General features: G+C 37.5%; 1 protein-coding gene across 2 annotated transcripts; it reads right to left on the bottom strand.

Moving 5' to 3' along the window:
* Nucleotides 1–600: 600 nt before the first annotated feature.
* On the bottom strand, nt 601–26607 carry chd4a (chromodomain helicase DNA binding protein 4a). Of its 2 annotated transcripts, none has more exons than XM_067411128.1 (41): nt 26379–26607; nt 25861–25986; nt 23741–23862; nt 22288–22515; nt 22081–22199; nt 19411–19667; nt 18037–18161; nt 17663–17798; nt 16875–17044; nt 16520–16753; nt 16168–16371; nt 15642–15853; nt 15425–15556; nt 13464–13563; nt 13161–13352; nt 12769–12969; nt 12538–12675; nt 12311–12432; nt 10728–10901; nt 10501–10642; nt 10252–10383; nt 9194–9311; nt 8948–9072; nt 8707–8799; nt 8450–8588; nt 8188–8357; nt 6989–7175; nt 6758–6844; nt 6570–6661; nt 6355–6488; nt 5184–5328; nt 4878–5040; nt 4354–4451; nt 3998–4235; nt 3839–3901; nt 3599–3754; nt 2700–2808; nt 2458–2590; nt 1970–2165; nt 1708–1871; nt 601–823 (listed from the first exon to the last, which is right to left on the bottom strand). In XM_067411128.1, the coding sequence occupies exons 2-41, from the start codon at nt 25913–25915 to the stop codon at nt 812–814; spliced, it is 5817 nt and encodes a 1938-aa protein (XP_067267229.1). In that variant the 5' UTR covers nt 25916–25986; nt 26379–26607; the 3' UTR covers nt 601–811. The 2 variants fall into 2 exon arrangements, with proteins under 2 accessions (XP_067267229.1, XP_067267230.1); XM_067411129.1 differs by having other exon boundaries at nt 6998–7175.
* Nucleotides 26608–27916: the final 1309 nt, after the last annotated feature.

Below are 27916 nucleotides of genomic sequence, written 5' to 3'. Positions count from 1 at the left end.
AGCATGAATAACGAACACTTTGTAAAGATCCATTTTGAGGGTTATATTAGCTGTGTGAACTTTATTTTTGCTGGTTAAGGCAGTCGAGACCTCGCGGGGGAGTGCGAGATTTAAAGGGGCCACGCACTGAATCGGTGCATATATAATTATAGCTCAAAATAGGCAGTTAAAAAAATTTATAAAAAAAATATCTATGGGGTATTTTGAGCTGAAACTTCAGACACATTAAGGGGACACGTTAGACTTATATTACATCTTATTAAAACTGGTTCTAGGGCACCTTTAAAGGTAGTGAATGGGGGGCGTGATTTTGCAGCCCGAAAAAGTGCATCCATCCATCCAAAAAAAGATATCCACAAAACTCCAGGGGTTAATAATGGCCTTCTGAAGCGAAGCTTTGGGTTTTTCAATGAAAAACATTCATATTTAAAACTTTATAATAACTGGCTGTTATCAAGTTTCTGCGGAAGTGTGACCTGTAGATTTAACGACCGCCTTAATTTGATTTTACCATAAAGACCCTGCTTCAGTGGCTGGCAAAGCAGAAAAATACACAACTACAAAATGATTAAAAGAAACAGAAACCTTTTTATTGAACATTTTTATTGAGGTCCCAAAAACCATCATCAACAATATTATGTAAACAATATTAATTAGGAAAATAATAAAAAAACAACAGCTCAAATATCCACAGCCCTCAGGGTTGAGCGGACAGTACGAGGGTGTGGATTCAAGCTAAGACGAGATATCATGTGCAATCAGGAATGTAGACATGGTGTGCGGAGCTCTGAGGACTGGAGTCTGCTGAGGGCTACTGCTGGACCTGCCAACAACATCACAGAAAAATCAGTTAACAAGAGCACACAACAACGTCTGCAGCTCTGCATGTTGTCTATTTAAATGCACAGGCTTTTGGTGACTAAAATTCAAGTGCCTAAAATACTGTGTGAAAGTCATTTTGTCCTGGAGCTGGTATATTTTTTCTGTACTTTGTCTATCATTTATGTATAAGGTAGATGTGGCACAGCGACACTGAGCTAGATTTAGACATAGCACAATATATGTCAATGGCTTCAAGGAAAAAAAGACAAGCTCCTGTGGTTTCACGGTGGATAAAAGGCATGAACTCATGTTTTACTTTGAAAACATAACCTAATTCACAAAATGTCAAGTTTGTTTTTCCATGGTCAATTTAGAAAGTGAATAATTTCTTGGAAAACCTTAGAGGTTTCTCTTTTGCAGACTTAATATGTAACCCAGTGTATAGCTAACTGAATAGGGTAATACTAGCCTTGTATAGATCTATACTGGATCTACCATTTTATTTAGTTATTTTTTCTAGATTTATTTATTTTATATATAATATACACTTCCCGCCCCCCGGTCGCTGTTTGGATTTAAATAGGCAAATGCTGAAGAATCTATGAATGGATCATTATTACAGTGATTATTATGTTTCTAGCATGTTATGTTTGGCAACAGTTCTTCTAACACTAAGAAATGAAAAGCTACACACTCCATCAATTAAACAACCATGTAGAACAACATCATGGCCATATTCCAGGATGACAAAGCCAAGATTCATAAGGCTCAAACTGTGAAAGAATGGTTTTCACACATTAATTGGCACCTCTGAGTCAAAATACTACTGTACACTACAACAATATTCAGCATAACTCATACCAGTGCAGGTATGCATTCACATACCTGCTGAGACTGTGTGTCTGGTCCTCTGCTGGCCAAACGGCTGAGAATGTTTCTTTCAGACATTTGCAGCCTCACGGCGACAGGTGGTATCCTTGCGATGGTCGCCGGGAGACGGGTGACATCTGCTTTCATGTCACTTAGCAACTCCTCTAGCTGTTTCAGTACTGTCAGAAACAAATACAAAAAAGGTAGGGAGTGTCATCTTCTGTAACGTATCACACGATGGAATTAAAAATGAAAAGAACTGGAGCTCATTATGTACCTTTATGTAGGACGGCATTGGCAGGTTTGTTTCCGGACATGGATTCCTTGCTCAGGTGCTGGTGGGACTCGGCCAGACACTCCACTTCACTGAAGCGTGTGTTGAGAGCCATGGAGGGGTGAGAGGGGTCTTCGGTCATGTTCAGATACGCAGCTCTGCGCAGCTGCTCTTCAATCACCAGAGCCTGCTCAAGCAACTACAGGACACATCGAAAAACTGTTACTAAACTGTAATTATGAGATTCCGATTGTAAAAAGCATTCTCATCCTCATAGAACTCTTAATTACACCTTGTAAATTCAGAATTTTCTGAGAGTTCTGATTTGTACCACGTGACCGCTGCAGATTCATTTAGGTTTTGATAGTGCTGGCATAGAAACGCATAATTTCGAGCATTTGAACAGAGTTGTCAGCACGTAATTAGCGGCATTGCGTCGTATTTCTTGAATTGTATGCAACAACAAAAAAGATTGATTCTTTTTATAATACCTTGAATCTCCTGGCCAAGAACTTGTTCTTGATCTCCAGAAAGTTCCCTCTGTTGATCTCTCCCTTGAAGGGTTCGTTAAGAATGGCAAATCTGACGTCATTCTGAATATCTTGCCAACGAGCGTATCCATGTCTGGGACGGTGAGTCAAGGTAGATTTCATTTTCAGCGTTTCATTGAACACACCTAAATCACACTGACATGTGTACATGTACACTGAAAGAAGAATTTTTTAAAGGATACTGTATTATGCCAGCGAGTAGCCAGTAGTCATGGCGACGATGCCAGATCTCATTGGTCTTCTTGGTGACAGTAGCGGCTCGCTCTTCATTCTGCCATAGGGAGTGTAATTCTGAGAAAAAAGAAAAAAAAGAATTTAGTACAAATGCACAAAATTAGGATATTTTAGCAAAAACTGAAAATTATGACCAATTCAGCATTTTTTAGCACTTTATGAAAACTTTCATGCTTCAAGAAACAAAGCAACAAAACATTCTTAAAAAATATAGAAATTAAAACATTTTTTAAATGAAATTCAGATCAAAATATTTCTGTAACAACAAAAAAGCTGATATTGTCCATTAGAGATATATTATCCATCTTTAAAATAATATATACAAATAAAATAAAGCATAATTGTTAAGTGAATGACTAGTAAAAATAAAATTAAAATAAATGTTAGAGATGAAATAAACTTCGCACTGCATCTTTCAATATTCTCCATTACAGACATTATTATCCTGAAAATGATTTTTTTTTTTAAATATTAATAAAATATGAATATTAATAGTGTATAGTAAAAATAAATTACAATAAGCAAATAAATAAAATAAATAGAGTTAAACCATATTTAAAATAAATAGACAGATTAAAAATCTATAGCACACAAAAAAAAGCAACTCAAAAATGCTGGTCACAGCAGAAAAACTATAAGATGATAAAAGCATAAAGGTATTTTAAAAAGAATTGAAAATGAAGGAGAAAAATAGTGGCTTAAAATGTATTACCCCCCCCAAAAAACTTAATTCTTCAGAACTTGTCCAGGTTCCACATTTTTTGGGTCATTAATGGCTTATGGTTTAAAACCAGTACAAAACCTGAGGAGAATTTCGGAAATAAACACTCTTAACAGGAGATCTTACCGGTAAACCCTCCATCTGCAATGTTGAACATGAACCGTGTTTTGGTTTTCTTCCTCTCTTCAGCTAGTGCTGCCGCTGCGCTGTCTTTGGCACTTTCTCCATTCGGCAGTTTCCCTGCTTCCTCCGTCTTACCAGATTCCTTCTCATCCTTCTGACCTGGAGCGAAATGAACGATACAAGTTAGTAAAGTGAGATCCAGAAACTATGTAATCATGTCACATCTAGTCAGGTGGTATAGACCTTTCTTCTCATCTGTAACAGGGGTAGTGTCCATCTTCTCAGGTTCATCATCCTTCTTTTCTCCTGAAAGGATGTATGAACAGAAATTAGCCACTGTATGTTTTATACAAATCGATTTTAGATCCAGTTCAATGGTTTGTAAATGCCATTATTGTTCACCTTTGTTGTCTGAAGTTTCCTTCTCAGCCTCAGATCCTTTGGGCTTGGTGTCTTCGGTCTTCTCATCAGCATCTCCAGACTTCACTTTCTCCTCTTCTTTCTCAACTTGATTCCCATCAGTCTTATCTGCCTCTGAAGAGGATTCAGACGTCTTGTCCTTCTCCTTGTCCTCTTTGTCTTTTCCTTTCTCTTCAGAAGCAGAGGAAGCTTCATCATCTTCATCCGGAATAGCAATGACCTTTAGATGAAGAAATAGAGTTACCTCATTAATAATCACAATCATCTAAACTCACATGGTTAAAGCACTGAAAATTAGGCAGAGATGCAGACAGTTTGTTTTATACGCGGAGACTCACTTCATTGTCTTTTTCACTGGCCTCTTTCTCTCCCTCTCCATTTTTCACCTTTTCTTTATCAGCGTCTTTTCCACAATCTTCTGCTTTGGAAACACCATCTGTAGAACACATATATAAAAAGATTTATTATTTGGACTGCAATATCAGCAGCAATCAACTCACAAAAAGGTAGGAGAAATTTGAATGCCATGTCAGCAGCTGAGGCTATGCCAAGAGCTGTTGTACATTTTCTACCAGTTACCTAGTAGATGTATAAATACAATACAATAAAATAAAACCAAACAATAAAAAAAAAAATCCTAAATCCTTTTCTGGAAGGATTTTATTGAACAAGTCCTTAAAGTCAGCTTAAAACAGCAGTTACGATAGTCATAACCCTTTCCTATTGTGACGTATATCCGATTGAAATTGCCTCTCAAACAAGAAAAAACGTTGGGTGGGGCTTATTTTATCCATGGGGAATTTTAATGGATGGTCAATCTCTTGTGAGTGACAATAGATGTGTGAGCTGAGGCATGTAATACCTGGAGCAGGAGTGTTCGGCTGAGTGTCTGCTGGAGTGCCAGTAGAGGGCGTTTTGCTGGGGGAGTCGGGCTGGCTGCCAGCGGTGGACGCGGATTTATTCTCATTCAACTCCATCATCCAGGGCATGGACCACTGTCCGTTTACATGCTCGAACTCTTGCACCTGAAATCCAAATGCCCACAATTAGACGACTGCAAAAAAATGGATTTTACCATTCAAGAATCTTGGAATATTTCATATAATCTGTATGTAAACTCACTGGCTTTTGTAGTGCATTTTAACTACGATAACACATTACTAATTACCTTCTTTCGGATTAACGACATCACACCAATACGAGTAAGGACATGTTGCCGTGATAGTCCCTCCCGAGGAACGCCATCAGCAAAGCTTTCAGCACCATCAGCACCAGGCTCACACAAGTGCCGCATAAAGAGTGAGACGTAAGCCCTGAGAAACAGCAGAAACAGAAGATTAGATCCAGTTTATAGATCCTAACACACCAAAAGGTATGAAATCTTTTTCAGGAGTTTATGGAGTTCATGGTGAGCCTTTCGCTTGCAGATAAATGTTTCAAAAGTCACACAAATCTAAAGTTCCTGTGATGTCTGTTACATAAAATACATCATTTTCTCCATTCATTCATTTTAAATGTAATAATTTAGCAAATATATATTCATATACACTATTGTTCGAAAAGACTAATGAATTTTTTTTTAAATGTTTTCTCTTCTGCATTTATTTGATCAAAAAGTTTGGAAAAACAGTAATAATGTAAATTAAAATAACTTTTCTATTTTAATATACTTTAAAATGTAATTTACTCCTGTGATGCACAGCTGAATTATCACCATTACCCCAGTCTTCAGTGTCACATCATGCTTCAAAAATCATATGTTGATTTGAAACTCAATTTATTATTTTTATAAATCAGCAAGGTTCAAAACAGTTGTGCTGCTTAATATTTTTGTGGAAACCGTGATACATTTCTTTTTTTTGAAGGACCTGATGAACAAAGTTTGAAAGACCAGCATTTATATTTGAAATCTAAAAAAAAAAGTAACATGATAATTGTCACTTTTGATCAATTTTAATACATTCTTGCTGAATAAAAGTATTAATTTTCTACATAAATTAAACATACTGACCCCAAACATCTGAATGGCAGTGTATAATTGTAGCCTAATTGTAACCTATTTCTTCTTTTAAAAGAACCCAAAACCCAGTTTCAGCCTGTAACTTTGACTTCTTGCATTATTTGTAGCCAAAAATTCATATTCAGTTTTTCATCTGATAAGTATTTGCAATAACTGGTCAAAACCTAAAATAATAAAAGTTACACCCATAACTTAAACTGATGACACAGATGCATGGTATTTTAACTTTAAAAAATAAATAAATAAATAAATAAATAAATAAAATATTTGTAACCCAGTTGTTAATTAAATTAAAACCACTAAATGAGCTAAAACTCACTTGAACTCCTTCTCTGATTTGCCTCGCAAGTCTCTGACCAGCCACTGGGTTGTGAAGGCGTCCTGAGGCGGCATCCCATAACGCATCACTGCATTCAGGAAGGCCTTCCTCTGACGAGCATTGAAACCCAACACCTGTCAAATCAAAAGTGTTTTAGTAAGTTCAACTCAGAAAACGTGCGTTTAAGAAAACAAAAAATTTCATCCTTCACTCACCTCAATGTTGCCGCTCACTCTGGCCAGCAGGGGGGGCAGGGGTTTGTCTTTGTCGTTTCTGAGGCCTTTCCTGTTGGGTCGCCGTGAATTGGCTGCAAGCAGATGGTGAAATTGTGCTCAGAAAAAAGGTGTAAACATTTTACGCATTTCTAGATTCCTATCTTTGATTTTCGTCACGCTCGTCTCACCTTCTGTTCGTTCGTCAAAGTCCTCGTCTCCTTCCTCTGAAGCAACGGAATAATCTGATTGGCCATCGGATTGATCATCCTGCCAGTCTGTAACAGAGCATGAGATGATTAACACAAACTTAAAATAACATTTTCAGTCACAATTGTTTATATTCATTTGATCAAAATGCCTCAAGTATGGTTTATATTTTAGTTTTGATTGAGAAGAGTAGTAGTTTTGCCAAGCCTTACGTCGCTTACCTCGATCCTCCTGAGAGCCGTCGTTGTAGTTGACCTGTTTGCGGATTCGTTTGCCCTTGCCCAGATTACGAGCCAAATCCTCCTGCTGCTGCTCGTAATGGTGTCGGAGCAGCTTCTCCCAGTAATCTGGATCCACACTTTCCTCCTGCTTAATGATCTCCCTCTGAACTTCCTCTTCCTGTGGGAGAAGACAGGAAGCACAGTGAATAAGAGCAAGATATGGGATACATAAACATGAGATAAATGAGATATATAAACATATTATTGAAGATATGCCAATGAGTCCGTATGGGACATGACTAAACCACAGCTTGATGCGTCATATCACTTGTGTCAACAAGGGCTGAATGATTCAGCGAAAAAATAAAATGGAACCTTTTCTGGTAAAAATTGTAAACATTTAAAATGGAGATTAAAACAATAATTTTAATTATTATTATTACTAAATTAAAAAAATTAGTAATACCTAACTAGTTTAATATTACTATTGTAAAAAAAGTTTTTTTTTTTATATTGTAATATGCAATAGTAAATTTAGAATAAGAAAAATATTTTTAACAGTATAACTAAAATTTCAAAACAATTTAAGGCTGTTTTCAAACATTAAACCAAGTTATATTACTATTGTAATATTTCACTGTAATGTAAAATGTATTGTATTTAAATATCACTTTAAATAATAGAGCATTTAAAATACAACAACTATTATTATTATTATTATTATATACTACTACAAAATAAAGTATACTATGCAATACCTTACTAATGTAATAATATATATATATATATTTTTTTTAATATTGTAATATGTAAAAATAAAATAAGTATTTAAGATTTTTTTTTTACAACATTAACTTGGTTTTATAAAAAGTACAAAACTAATATTTATGGCTGTTTTCATAAGTTAAATCAAGTTATATTACTACTGTAATATTAAACTATAATAAAAAGTATTTTTAATATAATTTTAAGAATGTTTGTTTTTTACAGTATAGCTGTAAAATGACAATACAAATACTAATAACTGTTGTTGTTTTTATTTTGGCATAAAACAGCAGGAGACCTTTAGCTTCTCTTTTGTTGATGGACTGTTTATAATCATTTTTCATCAAGTTTGCAACTGAAAAGTCCTAGTGTCAATTGCTTGCCCACAGGTCCAACAGCCCACAGTGCTCTTTATCAGCACTCACCGCTTCCTCCTCGTCCTTAACCACATACTGAGCAACTTTGAAGGAGCTGAGATACTCGTTCATGCTCTGGATCTCTGTGTCATCTGTGGCATCCTGGTTCCGATCCAGCAGCCGATCGATGGCTTTGTCATCATAGTGAATCACGCTGCTATCTTCTTCTTTGTTCTCTCCTGAAACAAACAACCAGTTTCACACATCTCAGTTTCTTAGGTTAGAAGCTGTACAAGTATAAAAGTAAAGAGGTTTGTAATTCCAGCCACACCTTCTCCATCGTCCTTGAAGAGCTCCTCTGTACCAAATTTGAGAATGTCATCCAGCTCCTGTTTGGACATCGAACCGGTCTTTGAGCCCAATCCAGGACGCACAACCAAGTGAGTCAGCATCATCTTCTTCTTGGCCACCTTGAGATTAAAAACAAAAAGACCAATCAGTTTAGACTCAAAAGACAGTGTTGGCAAAAAAAGAAAAGAGAAAAAAAAAAAAAAAAAAAAGTAATTTCCAAGAAAGATATAGGTATACCTGAGTAATTCTCTCTTCTACAGAGGCTTTGGTTACAAAGCGGTAGATCATCACCTTCTTGTTTTGACCAATCCGGTGAGCTCTGCTAAAGGCCTACAAAGAGAAAACAACAAGATTGTTAAAATTAAGTGAAAAAAAAAAAAAAAAAAAAAAGGTTAAAATGAGGATAACAAACCCAACAAAATCTAAATAAAACACACTCAAGTTTCAGATAGAGTCTGTTGCGGATACATGATCTCACCTGAATGTCATTGTGAGGGTTCCAGTCCGAGTCGTAGATGATGACGGTGTCTGCGGTCGCCAGGTTGATACCCAGACCACCGGCTCTGGTTGACAGCAGGAAAGCAAACTGAGGAGCACCGGGAGCTAGAGTGAAAAAAAACCCCAATTCATTATGACACTTGTTAATTCATTTCAGAAATGGAGTTGAGAAACAGAGAACAAATGTATGGACCATATTAGTTACACATCAAGCTTCTGGTCTTACCATTAAAGCGATCAATGGCTTCCTGTCTCATGCCTCCTGTGATGCTTCCATCAATACGCTCATATTTGTAGCCCTCATTCTCCAGGAAGTCTTCCAGCAGGTCCAACATTTTGGTCATCTAGAGAAGAGGGACAAAACATCTCAAACTTCTGCTGTTTATCATGTGTTTTTGTCATTTTACACTTTTGTTTACATATTTATACCATTCAAAAGTTGGGTCGGTATGATTTTTTAAAAAAAATGTTTTTGCAAGAAGTTTCTTATGCTCACTAAGGCTTAATTTATTTGATCAAAAATACAGTAATATTGTGAAGTATTATACCTGTTTTCTTTTAGAATATATTTTAAAATGAAATGTATTAAAATTTACAATTACTCCAGTCGTCAGTGTCACATTATCCTTCAGAAATAATTCTAAGATGTTGATTTGCTGCTCAAAAAAATTATCTTATTATAATCAGTTGTAAACAGTTGATTAATATTTTTATAGAAACAGTGATTATTATTTTTTTTTTCAGAATTTTTGATGAATATAAAGTTTGTTCGTTCGTCAAGGTTGCAAAAGAAGCAACCTTTTTATTTGAAATATAAATCTTCTGTATCTATTTAAATCTTTACTGTCACTTTTAAGGGTTAGTTCACCCAAAAATGAAAATGTCATTAAAAGGATTAGTTCACTTTCAAATAATAATAAAAAAAAAAAAAAAATTATATTTTCAAAACACTGCTTCATGAAGCTTCGGACCTTTATGAATCTAATCAGTGGTTCGGAGCGCCAAAGTCACGTGATTTCAGCAGTTTGATAAGTGATCTGAATCACTGATTTGACACAAACGTAATGGTCCGAAGCAGTGTTTTGAAATAGGCCATCACTAGATATTGTTAAAAAGTCATTTGGTTTTTTTGGGTGAACTAACCCTTTAAGGACAGTAGTGCAAATAGTTAATACTTATTAGCAATATTTATTATTATTGATGATAAATTTCTAGAAGAAAATTTTTTGCCTCGGAGATATAAGGTATACGATTATTAAATAAATATATAAATTGCCTGTTTACCTGAGAGAAGATGAGCACTCTGTGTCCACCATCCTTGAGTTTCCGCATCATCTTCTGCAGTAGCAGCAGTTTGCCAGCAGCTTTAGTCAGGGCACTGCCTTCGTACATGCCATTGGGCAACTTGGCAGCTTCCTGTTTCATACGGCCAATCAGAGAACAGTGTCTTTTCAATTCTCAACTATCACATAATAGAACATATGCTATCGGTCTATATTAAAAGGTATAGAAAGAGCAAAAAGTGAAGCGTACCATAGCAGCAACAGGGAAGAGATAAGGATGATTACAGCACTTCTTGAGGTCCATGACGACATTTAGCAGAGAAACCTGGTTTCCTCCGCCACGAGTGTTTAGAGCCTCAAAATTGCGGGTCAGGATGAACTTGTAATATTTCCTGGATTAACACATTAGATTTGAAAAACCCTGTCTCTACCAATCCTGTAACCTAGTTCTCAGTCCATACCTCATCACATACTCACTTTTGCATGGGGCTGAGCTCGACTCGGACGATGAGCTCTGTTTTGGAAGGCATGTGCTTGAACACGTCTGCTTTGAGTCTCCTGAGCATGTGAGGTCCGAGCATGTCGTGAAGCTTTTTGATCTGGTCCTCCTTGGCGATATCAGCAAACTCCTCCAAGAAACCCTCAAGATTACTGCAAAATGGGAGAAAAAGAGGGTCATTTACGTCCTCAAATGCTCAGGGGACCACCAGAGGGAGCTAAAGGGGTAATAATAAAAACGCACAACTATATGCAGATTTTTAAGCATTCAATTATACTTGTTTACATCATGTCCTAAATCAGATGAGTTGTGGTAAGATTCCAGTGACTAGCAATTTATCTGTCCACACCAGGCGTGACGCGACTATGAGATGCGACAAAAACAATCAAAAACCACAGCCAATCAGAAAAGCGCTTGGGCGGGATCTCATGGCAAGTTCACAGCACCAGAGATTGATCTTGATGGAAGGAAATTGATAAGTAGATAATGTTTAAATGGTGTAATATTTTTGAGTTTGATTACTAAGGGTGTGTTCACACTCGTCATGTTTGGTTCGATTAAAACGAACCCTGGTGCGATTTCTCGGTTTGGTGCGGTTCATTTGAACATATGTGAACGCTGCCATCTGAACCCTGGTGCACACCAAACAAGCGGACCGAGACCGCTGAAAAGATGGGTCTCGGTCCGCTTCCCAACAAACTCTGGTGCGGTTCGAATGATATATGAACACTGACCAAAGACATGTAACCGAACCAAAAACAGGAAGTAGAGACCCTAAAAAGGACAGAATCCTCACGCATGTCGGTTTTTCTTGTCATAGTTGCGAGTTTGCCCATGACAGGCATCAGACGTGCGTCTCCATGCAGCAGATCATTTGTGTGTGTGACGGATGGATTCCCGCCGGTGTTTTGACTACTTTACACATTTTATAAGCTCTTCACGAGTTCCCAGCTGGCAAAAATACCATCACATGCAGGCTACGCCCCGCTACGCACACACAACGAGCGCATTTACCTCAGCAAACAGCACTGTTTTGGATGTTCGGTAAGTTCAGTCTCAAAATAGGCATAAAATCCGACCAATAACATTGTGAATGAATCCCTGTGCCTTAAGGTTCAGTATCTTTTGGTTCGGTGATAAAATTGCCAATCTGAACGCTAACCGGACCAGGACTAAAATGTTTTTCTTCTTCTTTGGTCCGGACCAAATGAACCAAACGCACCAAACAACAAGTGTGAACGCACCCTAAAAATACATACCGAGTTAGTAAAACAATCTTTGTCATAGAATACACTTGTTTGTCCACAGTTTGAACGTTCTTGTTTCCTTTTGTTTAATTTCAAGATCTGAGGTGAATTATCCATTGTTGCTTTTAGTACGGCTACAAAGCTGGGAGCACTAAATGATATTCAAAAGTTACGTTACATGCTTTTAACATTAAATAAAGCACATTAACGTGTAAATGTGTTTCAGCCGTGACGTCGCAGAAAAATAGAAATTATTTCTAAAATAGAATTGTTGCATCACCGTTGCGGCTAGTTAGGAAATTAAATAAACATACCTGAATCTCTCAGGTGTGAGGAAGTTGAGCAGATGGAAAAGCTCTTCCAAGTTGTTCTGTAGTGGAGTTCCAGTCAACAACAACTTATGCTGTAGTGGGTAATTGTTCAGCACCCTGAAAAACTGTACAATAAATACCACAGCTCAGCATTAAAACATCAAAACATCATTAACCACAAAATTTGTGTCAAATTAATGCCTAAAAATAAATATCCATGTTGGTCTCACCTTTGACTGGTTATTCTTCAGTCTGTGGGCCTCGTCAACAACCAAACAAGCCCAGTCGATGGAGCCCAGAACGGCCGTGTCAATAGTGATCAACTCATAGGAGGTCAACAGTACATGGAACTTTACAGAGGCTTCTTTCTGCACAATCACGGGGAAACAACCATTGATATATATATGGATTCAAGAGTCTTAAGATTCTTTAATGAAAAGCAGAGTTCTCCAGTCACTAACCTTCATCTTAGAGGGTTTCTTGCCACCACGGATGGCATTGTTCTCAAACGAGAACTCGTTTTCCCTGATGACAGCCCTGCTGTCCTTGTCACCGACGTATGTGACGACGTACATGTCCGGGGCCCACATCTCAAACTCTCGCTCCCAGTTAATGATGGTGGACAGGGGGGCACTCACCAGGAATGGACCTTTAGAATGACCCTGGAGAACGAGCACACTAGCGTTTAAGAGGATACGCTGTACAAAGGTAGTAACATTCAATGCTTCAGTGACCTTACATTTTTCTATGCTTATAAAACATAAAATATACTACTTGGGAACAGCATTCTAAAAAAATGTATGCTACCGTTTAAAAGTTTGGGGCCAGTAAGTTTTTTAAAAAAACAGGACACCTCTTTATACAGTGAATAGAGGAAAACAGCAGTCTGCACAGTCTTTCCCAGACCCATCTCGTCTGCCAGGATGGTGTCGGTTCCCTGAGCCCAGGAGAAGCGGAGCCAGTTGAGCCCCTCCAGCTGGTACGGATGCAACGTTCCGCCTGTAGAGTCCAGATACTCGGGCTGACGCTCAAACTTAATAGTGGGCTACAGGAGAGTAAAAAAAAAAAAAAAGGTTTTAGCCATCAATAAATGGTAGAGCTGGGTCTATAGGTGCTGCTATTAGTGTGTTGGACCAACACAATGAAGCTCACTTACATCCACGACAGGGTTCTCTGGAGGCCGGTCCAGTTTTCGCACCTTCCCTTTGATCTTCAACTTCTTTCCTGGTTTACCTTCATCACCCATCATCAGCTCCCTTTATAAAAGAAAAACCGAGAATATGATGAACATGTGCATCAGTATTCTTGCACTTTCGGGTTTATGAACCTGCAGATTTATACTTAAATATTAGGGGTGTGACAAGATCTCACGAGACTAATATGTGACGAGATTTCTCGTCGAGGCGAAAACTAGTCTCATGATGTTGCCATGACAGAGTGTTAGGATGATTAGGAAAGAATATGCCACCGCTTCATTTACATTACGCCTCCACTGTTGTTTTGCTTTGTATTTAAATAAAAAACATTTAATTCAGTTGGATAACGGTTGCCACCGCTCCATATTTACAGAGTACGCGTGATCGCGAAAAGTGAAAGTAAACGCGAGCGCGCATTCAAACGCGATGTCAATACCCCGCATTTTGAAAGCGGCTCCCTGATGAATGCAAATATCTCTCAATATGAAAGCTATTTTAGGCTGGGCAGTGTAGTTGTAACCATCTCTTAGCTCTGTATCAAAGAAAAAATTGGTCTTATTTGCACTTATTGTAAAGTGTTACCATAAAAAAAATGAATAACAGTTTTCTCTTAATCTTATTAAGCACACACATAAGGTTTCATTTGTTAACATTAGTTAATGCACTATGAACTATCATGAACTAACAATGAATGACTATTAACTAGCATAAACAAAGATTAATAAATACTGTAGCACATATATTGCTCATTGTTAGTTGATGTTGGTTAATTAATGTTAATAAATGAGACCTTATTGTAAAGTGTTACCATTTTTATTTATACTGTTTTTATGATCAGTTTGGGGAAAGGAGTTCAGTTAGGGGGTCAAAAGTTGTAGAAGCTCATAAATCATGTACAGTAAGATCTGAATGGATTGAAATCATACAGAAGAGAAGTCAAGTCAGTTGAGTTTGTGGCAAAACCTTTTACAGTACTTGAGTATTGTTGTCTTTTACTGCATATGATAATTCATACTAAAGAAAGTAGAACTGAAATGACATTCACTAAGAGATGATTAGTTAAAACATTTTAAAGACACCTGCAGAATATGTTTTCTAGTCATATATTTCGCCATTGAGGATTTCTTAAAAATAGTGTGTAAAAATCTCGTCTCGTGAGATACCCGTCTCATCAAACCCCCTATATGGTCACAGTTTAGTTTAGGGTCCAATTCTCACTATTAACTTTGACTTTTCCCTCGATAAACTCCTAATTACTACTTATTAATAGTTAGTAAGGTAGTTATTAAGTTGAGGTACTGGGTAGAATATGATCATGCAGAATAAGGCAATAATGTGTGCTTTTTAAGTACTAATAAACAATATCATAGCTTACATATTACTAGGATATTGGCTAATAAGCAACTGGTTAATAGTGAGAATTGGACCATAAACTAAAAATGTTCTTAATAAAAAAACAAAACAAAAACGTTTTCATAGACTTTTGTATAAATTACACAGCCTTTAAAATCACTTTTCATTCATACTGATGTAACCAAGACAAGGAACCAGGGTCATTGTTTAAAAATATTTCTGTTACTTTGTAAATCTTTGTATTTGAAATCTGTAAAAATACAAAAATACAAATTTTTGTATTTAATAAATACAAATTTACAAACTTAAACTTATTTCAGTTAGCTGCCATTTTCAATACGTTTAGTTTAATTTGAAGCACTAAAATTAACTATAAATAAATAAAAGCTAAAACATTAATAAAAAGTGTATAAATAATACTAAAAATATTAACCAACAATATCATAGACATCATGACCTTGATGAATATGAGTCTTGCCTGTGTTTTTTCTCATTATTGTGGAAATTAAATGCCTTGCTAATTCTGTTCCCTCTGGTCATTAACAGTATTTTCCGTTCATATGTATACCTGTGGTTCCAGTACTGCAGTTTGTAGGCGTCAAACTCTGGTATATCCATATCCTCTGACTCCCAGGTAGACTGATCATACGTTACATCCCTCCACTTGATAAGGTAGTGACAGTTATTCTTCTTATCCACACTAAAAGCAATAAAGCAACAGGTACGGCATGAGCCATGAAATTGATCCAAAGTGATTCAATCAAAAGTTCTTGAGCTCATCTCACCTATGGTTGAGGATCCGGTGAATCATCATCCACTCCATCTTGATGCCGAAGCGGTAGTATTTCTCCTCCATCCGAGCGTAGGTGGGGTCTTTCTTCTTTCTCTTTTCACTTTTGTCCTCTTCTCCCTCAACACCAAAGTCTATGGGTGGGGGCTCGTCCATGTCGTTCTTGCGCTGGTAGTTTCTGAACATCACCTGACAGTGCATCTCCAGCTAGAGAGAGCAAGATGTTGTGAGCCAAGGTTAGGGCCAAGCAAACTAATCGAGTGTGAATTCAGCCTAAATCTGGATTCAAAATGACACATTATGATAATCCATTGTCTGGATTCACAGATAGTAGATTAAACCCTAAAAGTCATAATTCAATCAATTAAAATAAATTAATAATAAATTCAAATAAATAATGTGCTCTATATTGTGGATTTTGCTCTTAAATGATACATAAAATATTTATTAAAAAAAATGTAAAATATTAAGATGACAATGTAAAGTTATTTTATGCACTTTAAGACCAAAATAGCTCATACCTGTAGCTCAGAAACCCAGGAGCAGTGCCAATAAGACATATTCTGCCATTTAACAAAGAACTCTCTCTCAGGGCGACCAGCCAATGGTGTGGGGTCAGGTGCATCAGCTGGGAGGTCAGTAGGCCGGGCCACAGGAGTCGGGGGAGGAGGTTCACTCCAACGCCAGGTCAGAATCTTCTGCACCTTACCTTTCATAGTAGGACACTGGAGAGAAAAAAAGACGTATACAATATTTAATTATACAAGTAGGTTATTTGTATGTTAACAACTAATTGATCAGCCGATTGAGACATTTCCAGGTGAGACCCCTGACCTTTAAGCTCATTTACAAATTCTAACGTGGTTGACTCACAGTGCAGCGAGGGCAGATCCATTCTCCGTTGGGAATCTCGGGCAGGGGTGGGTTAAGGCAGTGGATGTGGTACGACGAGGGGCAGGAGTCACAGCACAACAACTCTCCGCCATCCTTACACACTCTGCAGAACTCCATGTGATGGTCGTCCTCCTCCGCCTCACCTCCCGCCTCGTTATCGTCCTCGCCATCTGACGCGTCCTCACGAGCCTCCCACTGGATGCCCATCTTCTCCTGAAAGAAGAGATGGTTTAATTAAGCAGAGGCTTGACAATGCTCTTTGGACATCTTACAGGGGGCAGACGCTGCAGTTTTAGACTAAACTCATGTAGAGCTGTACAATTGTTTCACTCACACAATGTGGGCAGCTCCAGGTGCCCTCCGGTGCTTTCTCCATATCAGGGTCCAAGCAGACCATGTGATAGGCTCGTGGACAGGTGTCACAAAGAATGATCTCTCCTCCCTGCTGACAGACCTCACAGTAATCCTGATGATCCGTCTCATAGCCATCACCATCATCATCTCCTAGCAGAGAAAGAGAGAGAATGGATGAACGACTAATAGTATAGCTCTATGATTTTCTGAGAAAAAAAGAACAGAATTGTGGGATCCAGTTATAAAAATGGAATTTACAGTATAATGTGTGATGGCAGAGAATTTGGGATGAATAAAACAAAAGTAGGGCAGTTCACTTAATCAAATCGTGATACGAACTAGTTTCTGTGAAAATTAAAGTGGAAAAAGACTTATTTACATATCAAGTCTGCAGGTTCTGCATTTCTCTATGTGAATGAGCAGTGCAGTTTAACCATTAAAATTGAATCCAGAAAGAAAGAAAGAAAAAAAAAGAAAATTCATAGGGCCCCATGATAGTAATGTCCCACAAATGCATTTTCATATCTAGGGGAGGATCTCATGCTAATTTCACTCTGGGCTTATCCAAATATTCCTGATGGTTTTAAATTATACATAAGACATTTACCAAATCGGTTGTCTCATGAATGCAGCAAAAACTAGAAAAATCTCCGGTCCCTTAAGTTGTTCTCAAAAGGGACAGAGAAAATGTGTTTTAATGGGCCTGATTAAGCCTAGAAGTTTGCATAAAATGTTCACAAGCACCAAGACAGAGAATAAGACCCTCACCCTTTTTCGTCTTCTTTTTGGGCTTCTTCTTCGCACTGCTACGACTACTGCGGCTATTTGATCCATTTGAAACGGACACACTGTTCATACTGCCATCATCAAAGTCACTATCCACGTCAACATCATCCTCTTCACTCTATTTAAAAAAAAAGAAAAAAAAAAAAGGAGGGGGTTGAAATATAAAGAAATAGAAGCAGAGAAAAATATTCCGTTCTTCAGTTCATAAGTGACCAGACAATTATTTGGATGTCATTAGCGAGGCGCTATGTCTAAAATTAGAGCCAGGAAGAAAGAAAAAAAAAAAGTGTTGCTTATGAAAAGAGGTTAAAGGATGCTAAAGAAACGAGAACAAAAAGTAGAACTGAGGGTCTTACAGATGAGCGTTTCCTCTTGCTGTTGAAGCCTCCTAGTTTGATCTTCAGAGGAGCAACCTTTTTGGTCTTCACCTTCTTCTCCTGAGGTTTGGGAGCAGGTTTGGACTTCTTGCGTGCATTGGGACCTAAAATGTGCAGGAATTAGCATAATTTTTCCATGATGCAAGCAAAACATTAGCAGCTAGGAACTCACAAATCACAAATAAACCCTAATAGCATGTGGAAATCATCTGAAATGCATTTAGTTTAATTAGAAGCACAATAATTGTGTTTAAGCAGTAGTGTTGTCAAAAATATTGATATTTTGAAATGTATCGATAATGAAATATCTGAAACAATATCCAATACTAGTGCCAAAATTAGCTCTCTTGCGCAGCTTATTTTGGATCTCTGCGTGCGTCAGGTCTTAAAAGGACAGCAGCCTGATAAACGTGCCGCTCTCTTCTTGACATCAATAAGCAAGCAGCATTCAATACACACTACTATTCAAAGGTTTGGGGTCAGTAAGAATTTAAGGAAATTAATAGACTTAAATGTAATGAATTTAATTGTTCAAAAGTGATAGAAATCTTTTTTCACATTGTAGAAGTCTTAACTATTTCAAGCAAATGCCATTCTTTTGAACCTTACATTCATGAAAACTCCTGATGTAAAGAGAAAAAAAAAAAGAGTATCATGGTTTCCATGAAAATATTAAGCAGCCCAATTGTTTTCAACATTGATAAGAAAAAATGTTTCTTGAGCAGCAAATCAACATATTAGAATGATTTCCAAAGTGTCATGTGACACAATTAAGACTGGAGAATGCATTTTTCCTGTATTTCTGATCAAATAAATGCAACATTGGTAAGCATATGGAGACTATTTAAAGTCTCTCTTGAACATCTTAAATTTGCATTCACATATTCAAATTTATTTCATACATTTATCTTTTTATTTTTTCCCTGAAGTTCAGGTTTTCTGTACCAAAGGCAAAATACGCAGCTCATATTTGACACTCTGCCCCCTTTTGCAAGTGAAATGAGCAACAGCATTTTGCGGTCGGGTCGAATAAGTTTTAACTGAACCATTCTTCAAGAACAGCTTCTCAGAAACCATTAAAATGTGACGATCACAATTTAAAAACAATCTATGGTGAAACAAGCTTCATAGAACAATGAACTTAATGGAAAAATCAAGGAAGCCATTATTCCTCAACACCGCAAAAAACAACTGCTGAATGTTTATAGTAATAACACTGTCCAGATGAAAATGCACTGATCAAATAAACATCTCAGCTGGGAAAAACAGCTGTAGCAGGCAGTCACTCACATGGTAGAAGAATAATCATAATTACACAAACAACAACAAAAAAATAAACAACCTTGCACTCACCCTTGCCCTCTTTTGTCTTGGCCTTGCGTAAGGGAGCTGCTGGTGTGGACTCGGCACTGACTTGGGCTGCAGGTGCAGCGGCTGGAGTTTCTGCCGCCGTTTCAACAGTTGCTGCGGCACTAGCGGCCGCCAGGGCCGTGGTGGCAGCAGCTGAGCCCCGCAGAGGATTGTTAGTGCTGAACTCCCGCCACTTTGCTCCCAGAACCATCATCATCTTGGAAACTGCGATTTTAGGGTTCTTTGCAGCAATCAGAGGCCTGTGAGATTGCAAAATTGGGGGAAATCTCTTTATATACGGATGATTTTGCTGCCGTCATTACTTTGCTAGTGTAAAGCGAACATGTTCCCGACCTGCAGCTATTAACATCACGCAGTGCTCCAAACAGTTAAAGGTGCTCTAAGCGATGTCACGTGTTTTTAGGCCAAAACATTTTTTGTCACATACAGCAAACTGCCTGTCCCCTGAACACACTGTAAAAAAACGTGGTCTCTGTAGTCGCCACAAGCTCCAAAAACGGCAACAACAAACTGGTCTGGACGACAAAACATAATAAACATGCTCCAGCCAATAACTGATAAGAATGATTTGGGGGTGGAGTTTTGGGGTTATGTTTGATGTTTTAATTTGAAGTCTTGATGAATTATGCAATAGTTTGTTGATAGTAATGCATTCTTTAATGATGAATCATTTAGTAATGGAAAAAAACTGTTAGTTTATTCTCCATTACTAAAGGATTCACATTCATTGTAGAATGCGTTATGCGTAATGGAGAATAAACTAACACCTTTTTTTTTCCATTATTAAATGATTTACATTAAAGAATGTGTTACTATCAAACTATTTTATCATTTATCTAGACTTCTAATTAAAACACTTTTTTATTTAAAAGTACATAAATTTACTCACAATGAGCGTGAAGTAGTTGGTTGAGCCATCGTTACCACAGCAGCGTCAATACGCAAGCTACTTCCATTTTAAATGCGCGTTCATGACTGTCTCAGGAAGCATGGAGGGGAGGGGGAGGAGGAGGAGGAGGGAGGGTCTAGCTAGCCTCTGTTTTGTTTGACAACACTTCGAACGTCAACAGGAAGTTACTCCACCAAGGATCGCTTAGAGCGCCTCTAAGCTGCGGTCACATTTACCGTTGTTCAGCAAATTTTCGAAGGCGAAATCTGTAATTTCACTAGGAATCCATGAAATCTGCAATTTCTAGTGAGGACGAAAGATTCATCATATTGACCAACAGTTGTTGACCATAGAGACTTATATGCGATCTGTGCTTCATTCATTGCTACACTAGTAACAGATGATGGACCTTTTTTGCCGTCTGATATTTCGATATTGTGACTGCATACAACTTTTTTCAGAGTAGATACCACGTTTATTATGATGATCATATGTTCTAAGTCAGGACATAACCCTTCTAATTTGTTAGCAAATTAAAAAGCAGCAGTTAAAGTCAGCATGAAAAAAGAAAAGAAGTTGCAATTGTCTTTTTCTTCCCTATCATTACATATTTCTGATTGAAATGGCTTCTCAAATGTGAAAAAAAATTTGCTCAGATAAATCATTTATAATAAATATTCATATTCCATTAAAAATAAAAATTGCTTTTTTAAATTCATGTGGCTCATAATCCAAATAATTTCGGCTCTCTCTTGCAGTGACATGTTACTGGTGTGAGGGCAGGACAAACTGTCACACACGTAGGGAAACTTCAATCAGGAGCCGACTACTCTCCTTAATCATCATGAGAAAAACCATTCATAATGGTAAAAATCTACTCACTCTTTTTTATAATTCCCATAAATCAAAAGCAGTCTCTTCAAACGAGCAGATTCACCCCTACAATGACATCAAAGTCCTGCCCACAGCTGAGTCACTGAGGACTTCATTTTCGAAGGAAATGTCCCGAAGAAAATCAATGAAGTATTATACATTTGCACTGGCCTGTTTCACCTACGAGGGTCTTTTCAACTCAAATGTTGATTCTGAAAGATGGGTCAATACCAACGCTTTGTGCGCAAACTTCAGATCCAGACAAAATAAGCATCACACGTCATGAGTCCTTCCGATTTGTCTTTCTGAAAGAGCTTGTTGCCACTCTGTATGTCTAATGTTGCTGAAGCTACCATTGTCTCTGCCCGTTTTCACTGATGCTGCCCTCACATGCTTTCAGAATTATCGTAAATATGACTTTCCTAGTTAAACAACTAATGCTGAATACCACTACTGACAGTTTCTGACATTTTCAGACAGTGCGTGAGATTGTACTGTTTTGTTGTTGCCGGTATGTCAACTGTCACCAGTTTACCGTTCACATGCACATCAGCGGCAACTTTTCACCTCATCAAATTGCGATCGGTTCATGAGATCGGCCAAATTCAGTGACTCCTGATCAAATCGTAGAATGTGATTATCGACCGATCTATCTGAGCATCCTTACTCACATGACATCACAGCGATAGCAAACCAAAACGACCCAAAAATCCAAATAGTTCCTGGTGGACAAAATCAAATCCTCCCCTAGATTTGTTCTTGTTTGAGAAGCCGTTTCACTGGGTTATGTCACAAAAAAAAGACTAATGTAACTTCTGTTTCATGCCAACTTTAAGATAAAGATTCACGTACAATTTCACATATTTGTATTCTGGTTAATGCACTCATACCTGACGAACTGGCTGAAGGCTTTATAGTTGGTCAGAGTTCTATAGTCTTCCTCAGAGAAGACATGATCAATGTCCTCCATACCCCAGGTATCCAAAAGCTGAGAGGAACTTTTTGGCTCCTTAAAATCAGTTAAAAACTTATGAGCGATTTGATTTATATTTACTTTATCATAGTTAATTTAGCTCTCAAATCTCATATGAACTCACAGAATCATCATCATCCTCATCTTCCTCTTCCTCGGGTTCCCTCCGTTTGGAGGCTCCTGAGTTTCTGTCAGCACCAGAACTGCTTCTTTTCTTGTCCTTTGCGGTGCTGGCTCTTTTCTTCTTTTTCCTGCCTGGTGTGTAGTCACTACCCTCACTTTCTGAGCGGTCTTCTTCACCATCATCCAGATCTGGCCCTTCCCCTGGCTCCGGAGAACTGATGCCGATATCCTGGAGGACATACAGGACATATTTTAGTCACTTCTGTAGGCTGATAAAATGATCTATAGTATACCAAACCAAAATTTTAGGATACATTTTATATGAATGTAAAATAATGTTCAAAGGTTTGGGGCCAGTAAACATTTAATTGATGAAAAATGACAATGGAAGACATTTATAATAATATTACAAAAGTTTATATTTTAAATAAATGCTGTTCTTTACTTTGTTTGTGGCATTTACACATGCAAGTAGTTCTTATGTTCAATAAAACACTCAAATCAGTTTTTGGACTTTTGATAAAAAGCCTATCCGGTTTTGTTCCGAATGCCATAACTTTTGATTGCTTTGAAATATCAACACAAAATTTGGCCCAGATGCAGTTGACATGACTGAACATGTCAAGCATGAATTGCATCACTTTTTCTGGGGTTGTAACATAACTTCCAAACATGATTATAAATGAGCCATATACTTGATATTATTTTTTTGTAACATCACTAAAAGTAAACCATTACTTTTGCCACTTGAAATCACATGAAATCATTAAAAATGTTTTCATAGTGTTAAGGGGTGACCGTCAACAGAGAGCTTACATAAAGCTTGAATGATCAAGATCGGCTGCTGATAATGATGGAAAAAACTGATGGGAGCATCCCTACTTCCCAGTTCTCAAGAAAACAAAGGTATCATCTAAGTCATGCATGAGCTCGCTTTCTTTTAACAATCAGTTACAACGTTGCAAAAATCGGTTTGCGATCTTTAAATTTAATGATACAGCTTGTCTTACAAGATAAATCCAGTTACTTTATATTGTGTTCAGCATTTTAAACAAAATAAAAAGAACACTTCACCAGTTAGACTAGAATCAGATTTTGCAGCACAAATTAAATTTTGTCAATTGGATGTTAGACGACATGGCTGTGTTCCTACAGAGAGTCTTTTGAACACAACAGGTGTAGTTATCATTAATGAAGCAGTCGGATCGGGATTCGGTAGCTAAAAAAAAAAAAAAAAAAAAAAAAAAAGGAATTATGGAATTATGTACCTTTGATATTACTAGTCATTAGGACATGTTATCCCATTTGCGATGGCAGCTAAATTGCTCTGTTTCTCATTAAGACACTGTGGGGGAGGTTTCTAATCCATAACATAAGGAAAGTGAATACTGCAATCTCCAAGTATTTTGCACACAAACAATATCTACACACACACTCACAAAAAAGGTCATTACCTCTCTGCGTGAGCGATTTCTCTTGCTGCCTTTGCTCTCACGGCTACTTTTTTTGGCTTTCTTCTTCTTTTTCACCTTTGGGGCATCATTCTCTGACAACTCTTCATCCAGGTCATCCTCGTCTGTGGAACAAGCACACATCAAATCAACTTGCTATTTTTAATAAATGAATCTGCATGATTTTTACCTGGACTTTTCCAGTCATTCAGATAATTATTATTGAATGAATATTAATAAAAAATCATTTTTATAGAGATTGCACTGAGTGCAATATCTACTCAATTTAATATTTTGGATTTCATTATTTAGTCTGTATATTAAGTTGAACATTTTGGCCTGGTTTCACAGACAGGGCTTAGCCTAAGCCAGGATTAGGCCTCAGTTTAATTAGGGCATTTAAGTTGCTTTTATAATGTACACTATAAGAAAACATTACTGGTGTGCATCTTGAGACAAAACATATTTTAAGATCTGTCAGTGCAAACAGCTTTCAGTTAAAACAGCTCAAACGTGCATTTTAGAATAGGACTAGCTAAAGCCTTATCTGTGAAACCAGGGGTTAGTCTGCATATTTAATATGTATATTCGCAATAAAAATTCACAACTTTCCGATTTTCCTCATTTTCAGGCCTGGAAAATAAAATCCATGAGCTTGTGAATCCTGTAGTCAAAGAGCTGCTCAGGTTAATCTATTGAATCATCAATGCCGTTCGTTGACATTTACATTTAATCTAATAATAGGACAGCAATAGATCAGTCATCTACAAATCTATTTTAAGTCATTTTAACTAGGCTGGATGAAAATCATCTGGGGCACTATATGCTGTCGATTAAAGCTCATTACAATTTCAATAACACTGATACAGGAAGTATTAAATGCCAGAAAAATCACTGATATAAGTGAGCTGAACATTTAATCAGATACAATATATAGGTTATTTTTGGTAACAATTGCAAATAATGAATCTGAGGAAATGTAATTTCTGTTTAGGGAAGTCACACAACACTTGCTATTATTATTATTCTGTCAAGTTTTTCCATGGACGTCAGTAATCTAAGATCTTAATGGACTTGCCTCGTATTTCATTATGAAAAACAATATACTTGCTTTTCTCCAGATACCATAGTATATTATTAATACAAGTCTCTTTAACTAAGAGCACGAAACATGCTAAATTATGCACACACAAAACATTTGAAATTATAATTCCCTTCCTGAAATGGTAAAGTTAATCTTAGAATCTGTATTATATGGTTAATAAGGCAAAAAAAACAATAAAAATAAAAAATACGCCGAGTATTTTTCTCCATTCAAAACATTGAACGCCCGGGCAAAGCCCCCCTTCAACCATTTCCCTGAAAAACTAGCGTCACATCCGATTCCTGCACACGCTGATGTGCAAAATCAAAATACCAAACTGAAAATCGATGTTTATAGTTATTTCACAAGCAGAAAAAGCACATTTTTGAACTTGAAGACTACAGGCCGATGGCGCGCGAACAGTGAGAGCGCGAGGACACTGAAAATCCTCACGCGTCAAACTCGCACGCGACTGTTACCGGTAGGCCTCGAAGCACCGACGCCGGTACAGTAACAACATAATACTTAAAATGTTATTATAAGCCCATCACTACTGCTCAATAAGCACTCCAAGATGCTCAAAAGAACGTAACGTGCCATGTTTGACTAATATGAAGACATATTATTTAAGTGTGAAGGCAAAAATAACAGGTAACGTTAAGTCGACGGCTAGCCGCGTAAAAAAAAACCGGCAACACAAAGCGCTGACTAAAAAAATGCAAAGGGGTGATAAAATGTAATAGTATCCAAATACATAAAGTGATTTACCCATTAAAATTATATTTATATAGTGTAATGTTTTATAAGAAATGAAATATCAACAGTCAGTTCCCGCTAGTAGTTTCGTTAGCCGACTAGCTACTGGTTCATCGAATAAATGAAGTTTCACACCAATAAACTCCAACTGAGAACATAAAATACGTCACAAATAATCCGTTTAAACATTTAATGCATCGACCTTTCATCCACACATGCAATAAACAAAACCAACACCGACCAAACCAAAGTTGACCCGCATCAGTAAATGTACATATTTTACCTTGCATCATAGACCGAGGTTCAAAATCGTCTCTATCGTCTTCACTGCCGGACATATTGTTGACTACACCAACTAGAGAGGATTGTGAACACTTGTATGCCGATTTTCGCCTCCTCTGGTGCCTTCCTGAAGCCGGGGGAGGCAGAAAATAAAAGAACAATACAAACGGAAGTTAATACTCACGGTAGCATGGTGATCATAGTGGTCACTCCATGCCTAAAAAATCAGAAAAGCATGCAAATATATATAATAATGGTGGACAAATGCCCTTTTGGTTTCATGCAAGTGAAAAAAAGCGTCAATAAACTTTTAAAATACGCGGTTAAAACAAGTTATGGACATTTAATAGGCAAATGGGGCATGATGTGAGTGAGGCATTAGCTAAGCAGGCTAGGGATGCTAACCTGCAAAGTCTCCATAACTTTTAAGGTTCCTTTAATTTTACATGCATTAAAATATGTCATAATTAGTACCCATTATTAGAATTAATGTAATGCAATTTTAGAAAGTATACTCACACAACTTGACCTATTTCCTTTTTCAAACAAACAGCTAATGCAATTTAAGATGTCCCCACGTTGTATTGGCTCCTTTTCATCAACACTTAAATACAATTTGTAATATCCCTAAAGATTAAGTAGTGAAAGTGTGTCCAGATTAATATTTTTTTCTCAGCTGTAGGATGCACACAACGTCGCAGTTTCTCCTTCTGCCACTTACACCCTTTGCATAGACACAAAGAGATCAGGGGCCAGACATCCCATAATAATCTCCCTCCCCATATTCACACATACACATACATACAGACATTCACCCTTCCCCCCACCGCATAGTTACCTTGCAACATACAGACCATAATAACCCCCCCCCCCCCAACAACTAAAGACAGACCCTCTCTTCCCCATTCCACAGTGCCCTTAGCAACAGTTGCCATGGAAACAACCACCCCTCCCACCCCAGTTAACATCCCATAATAATAAACATAGTCACTGACATCCCACAATAACCATAACTCCGAAAAAAGAATGAACGGGAACTGAACCGGAAGAGAGAGAGAGACAGAGAAAAAGTCGATTAGAAACTGCTCAGCCTGCTTCCTTATTATAGTTCTGTACATACAGTATACTTACAGTAGCCATTTGTGAGTATATAAAATCCCATATATAATCAAAACTTAAAGTTAGTGCTCCTCCGGCCAATGGCATTTTAGAACACAACAATTCACCTCCACATGTCTAACTTTAGTTTGGGGTCCATGTCACTAACTTTAGTTGGGGTATTTGAGCCCAAATAGCAGATAATAGTTCTGGTATTGGATTTTCAGGTTCAAGGCCACATTCACATATGGTCTACCTCTCAAGTTCAAATATCACATTGATAAAGCAGCTATAAAAGGGCTTAAAATAAAATTTACACTATGTGATTAAGGCCTTCAGGAGTCCTAGTGACGGGACATTGGGTTGTTTTTTAGTTTGTCCTTCTCTTAGCTTCAGCACATCTTTTGCCATTTTCACCCTGTTAAAATCCACCTGGATTTCTCTGCACACAGAGAAGTAAAATGCCAAGCATTGCCAGCTCTTGCCGCACACTAGTCCATTACAATGCAACACATATGTATGTACGCATGTACATATATAGAATCAAATGTCATTTCTTAGGGGGGGATGGGGAGTGGTAGGCACCATATAGCATAATTACATATCAAAGAAATATAGAGGTGGTCGTCATGACAACCCACTCAGGCGCACCCCTCCTCCACACTCCAAAAGCACCAAATATCCAGTAATAATGTCTCAGTCAAAAGAAAACACAGACCATAATATTCTTCCTGTGCTGGCAGTTGTCATGGCGATGTGCAAGAAAGAGGTGTTTCTATGCATGTCTGTCTTTTTTTTGGGGGGGGGGGGTATAAGGGAGGGGTTTCAGATTACCATGCATGCTAAAATGAATGCCATAATACTCTTTTTATGCTTTCTGCTAGTTCCCTCCTCCCCCCACACTCTCACAGTACCGAAAGTGACTCCATAACTGGGTGAAAGAGCCACATATGGACACC

The sequence above is a fragment of the Chanodichthys erythropterus genome, chromosome 15 (genome assembly GCF_024489055.1).
Source record: "Chanodichthys erythropterus isolate Z2021 chromosome 15, ASM2448905v1, whole genome shotgun sequence".
NCBI lineage: Eukaryota > Metazoa > Chordata > Actinopteri > Cypriniformes > Xenocyprididae > Chanodichthys > Chanodichthys erythropterus.
This window is presented reverse-complemented; position numbering and strand designations above follow the sequence as displayed.

Excerpts from the sequence above, each read along its gene's own strand:
- chd4a (XM_067411128.1), bottom strand. The coding sequence starts at position 25,915 with ATGTCCGGCAGTGAAGACGATAGAGACGATTTTGAACCTCGGTCTATG. Across the intron at positions 17,045-17,662 it reads CAAAAAGAAGACGAAAAAGG|GAGATGATGATGGTGATGGC; the intron begins GTGAGGGTCTTA and ends TTTCTCTGCTAG. Across the intron at positions 4,452-4,877 it reads GCCGAACACTCCTGCTCCAG|ATGGTGTTTCCAAAGCAGAA; the intron begins GTATTACATGCC and ends TGTGTTCTACAG.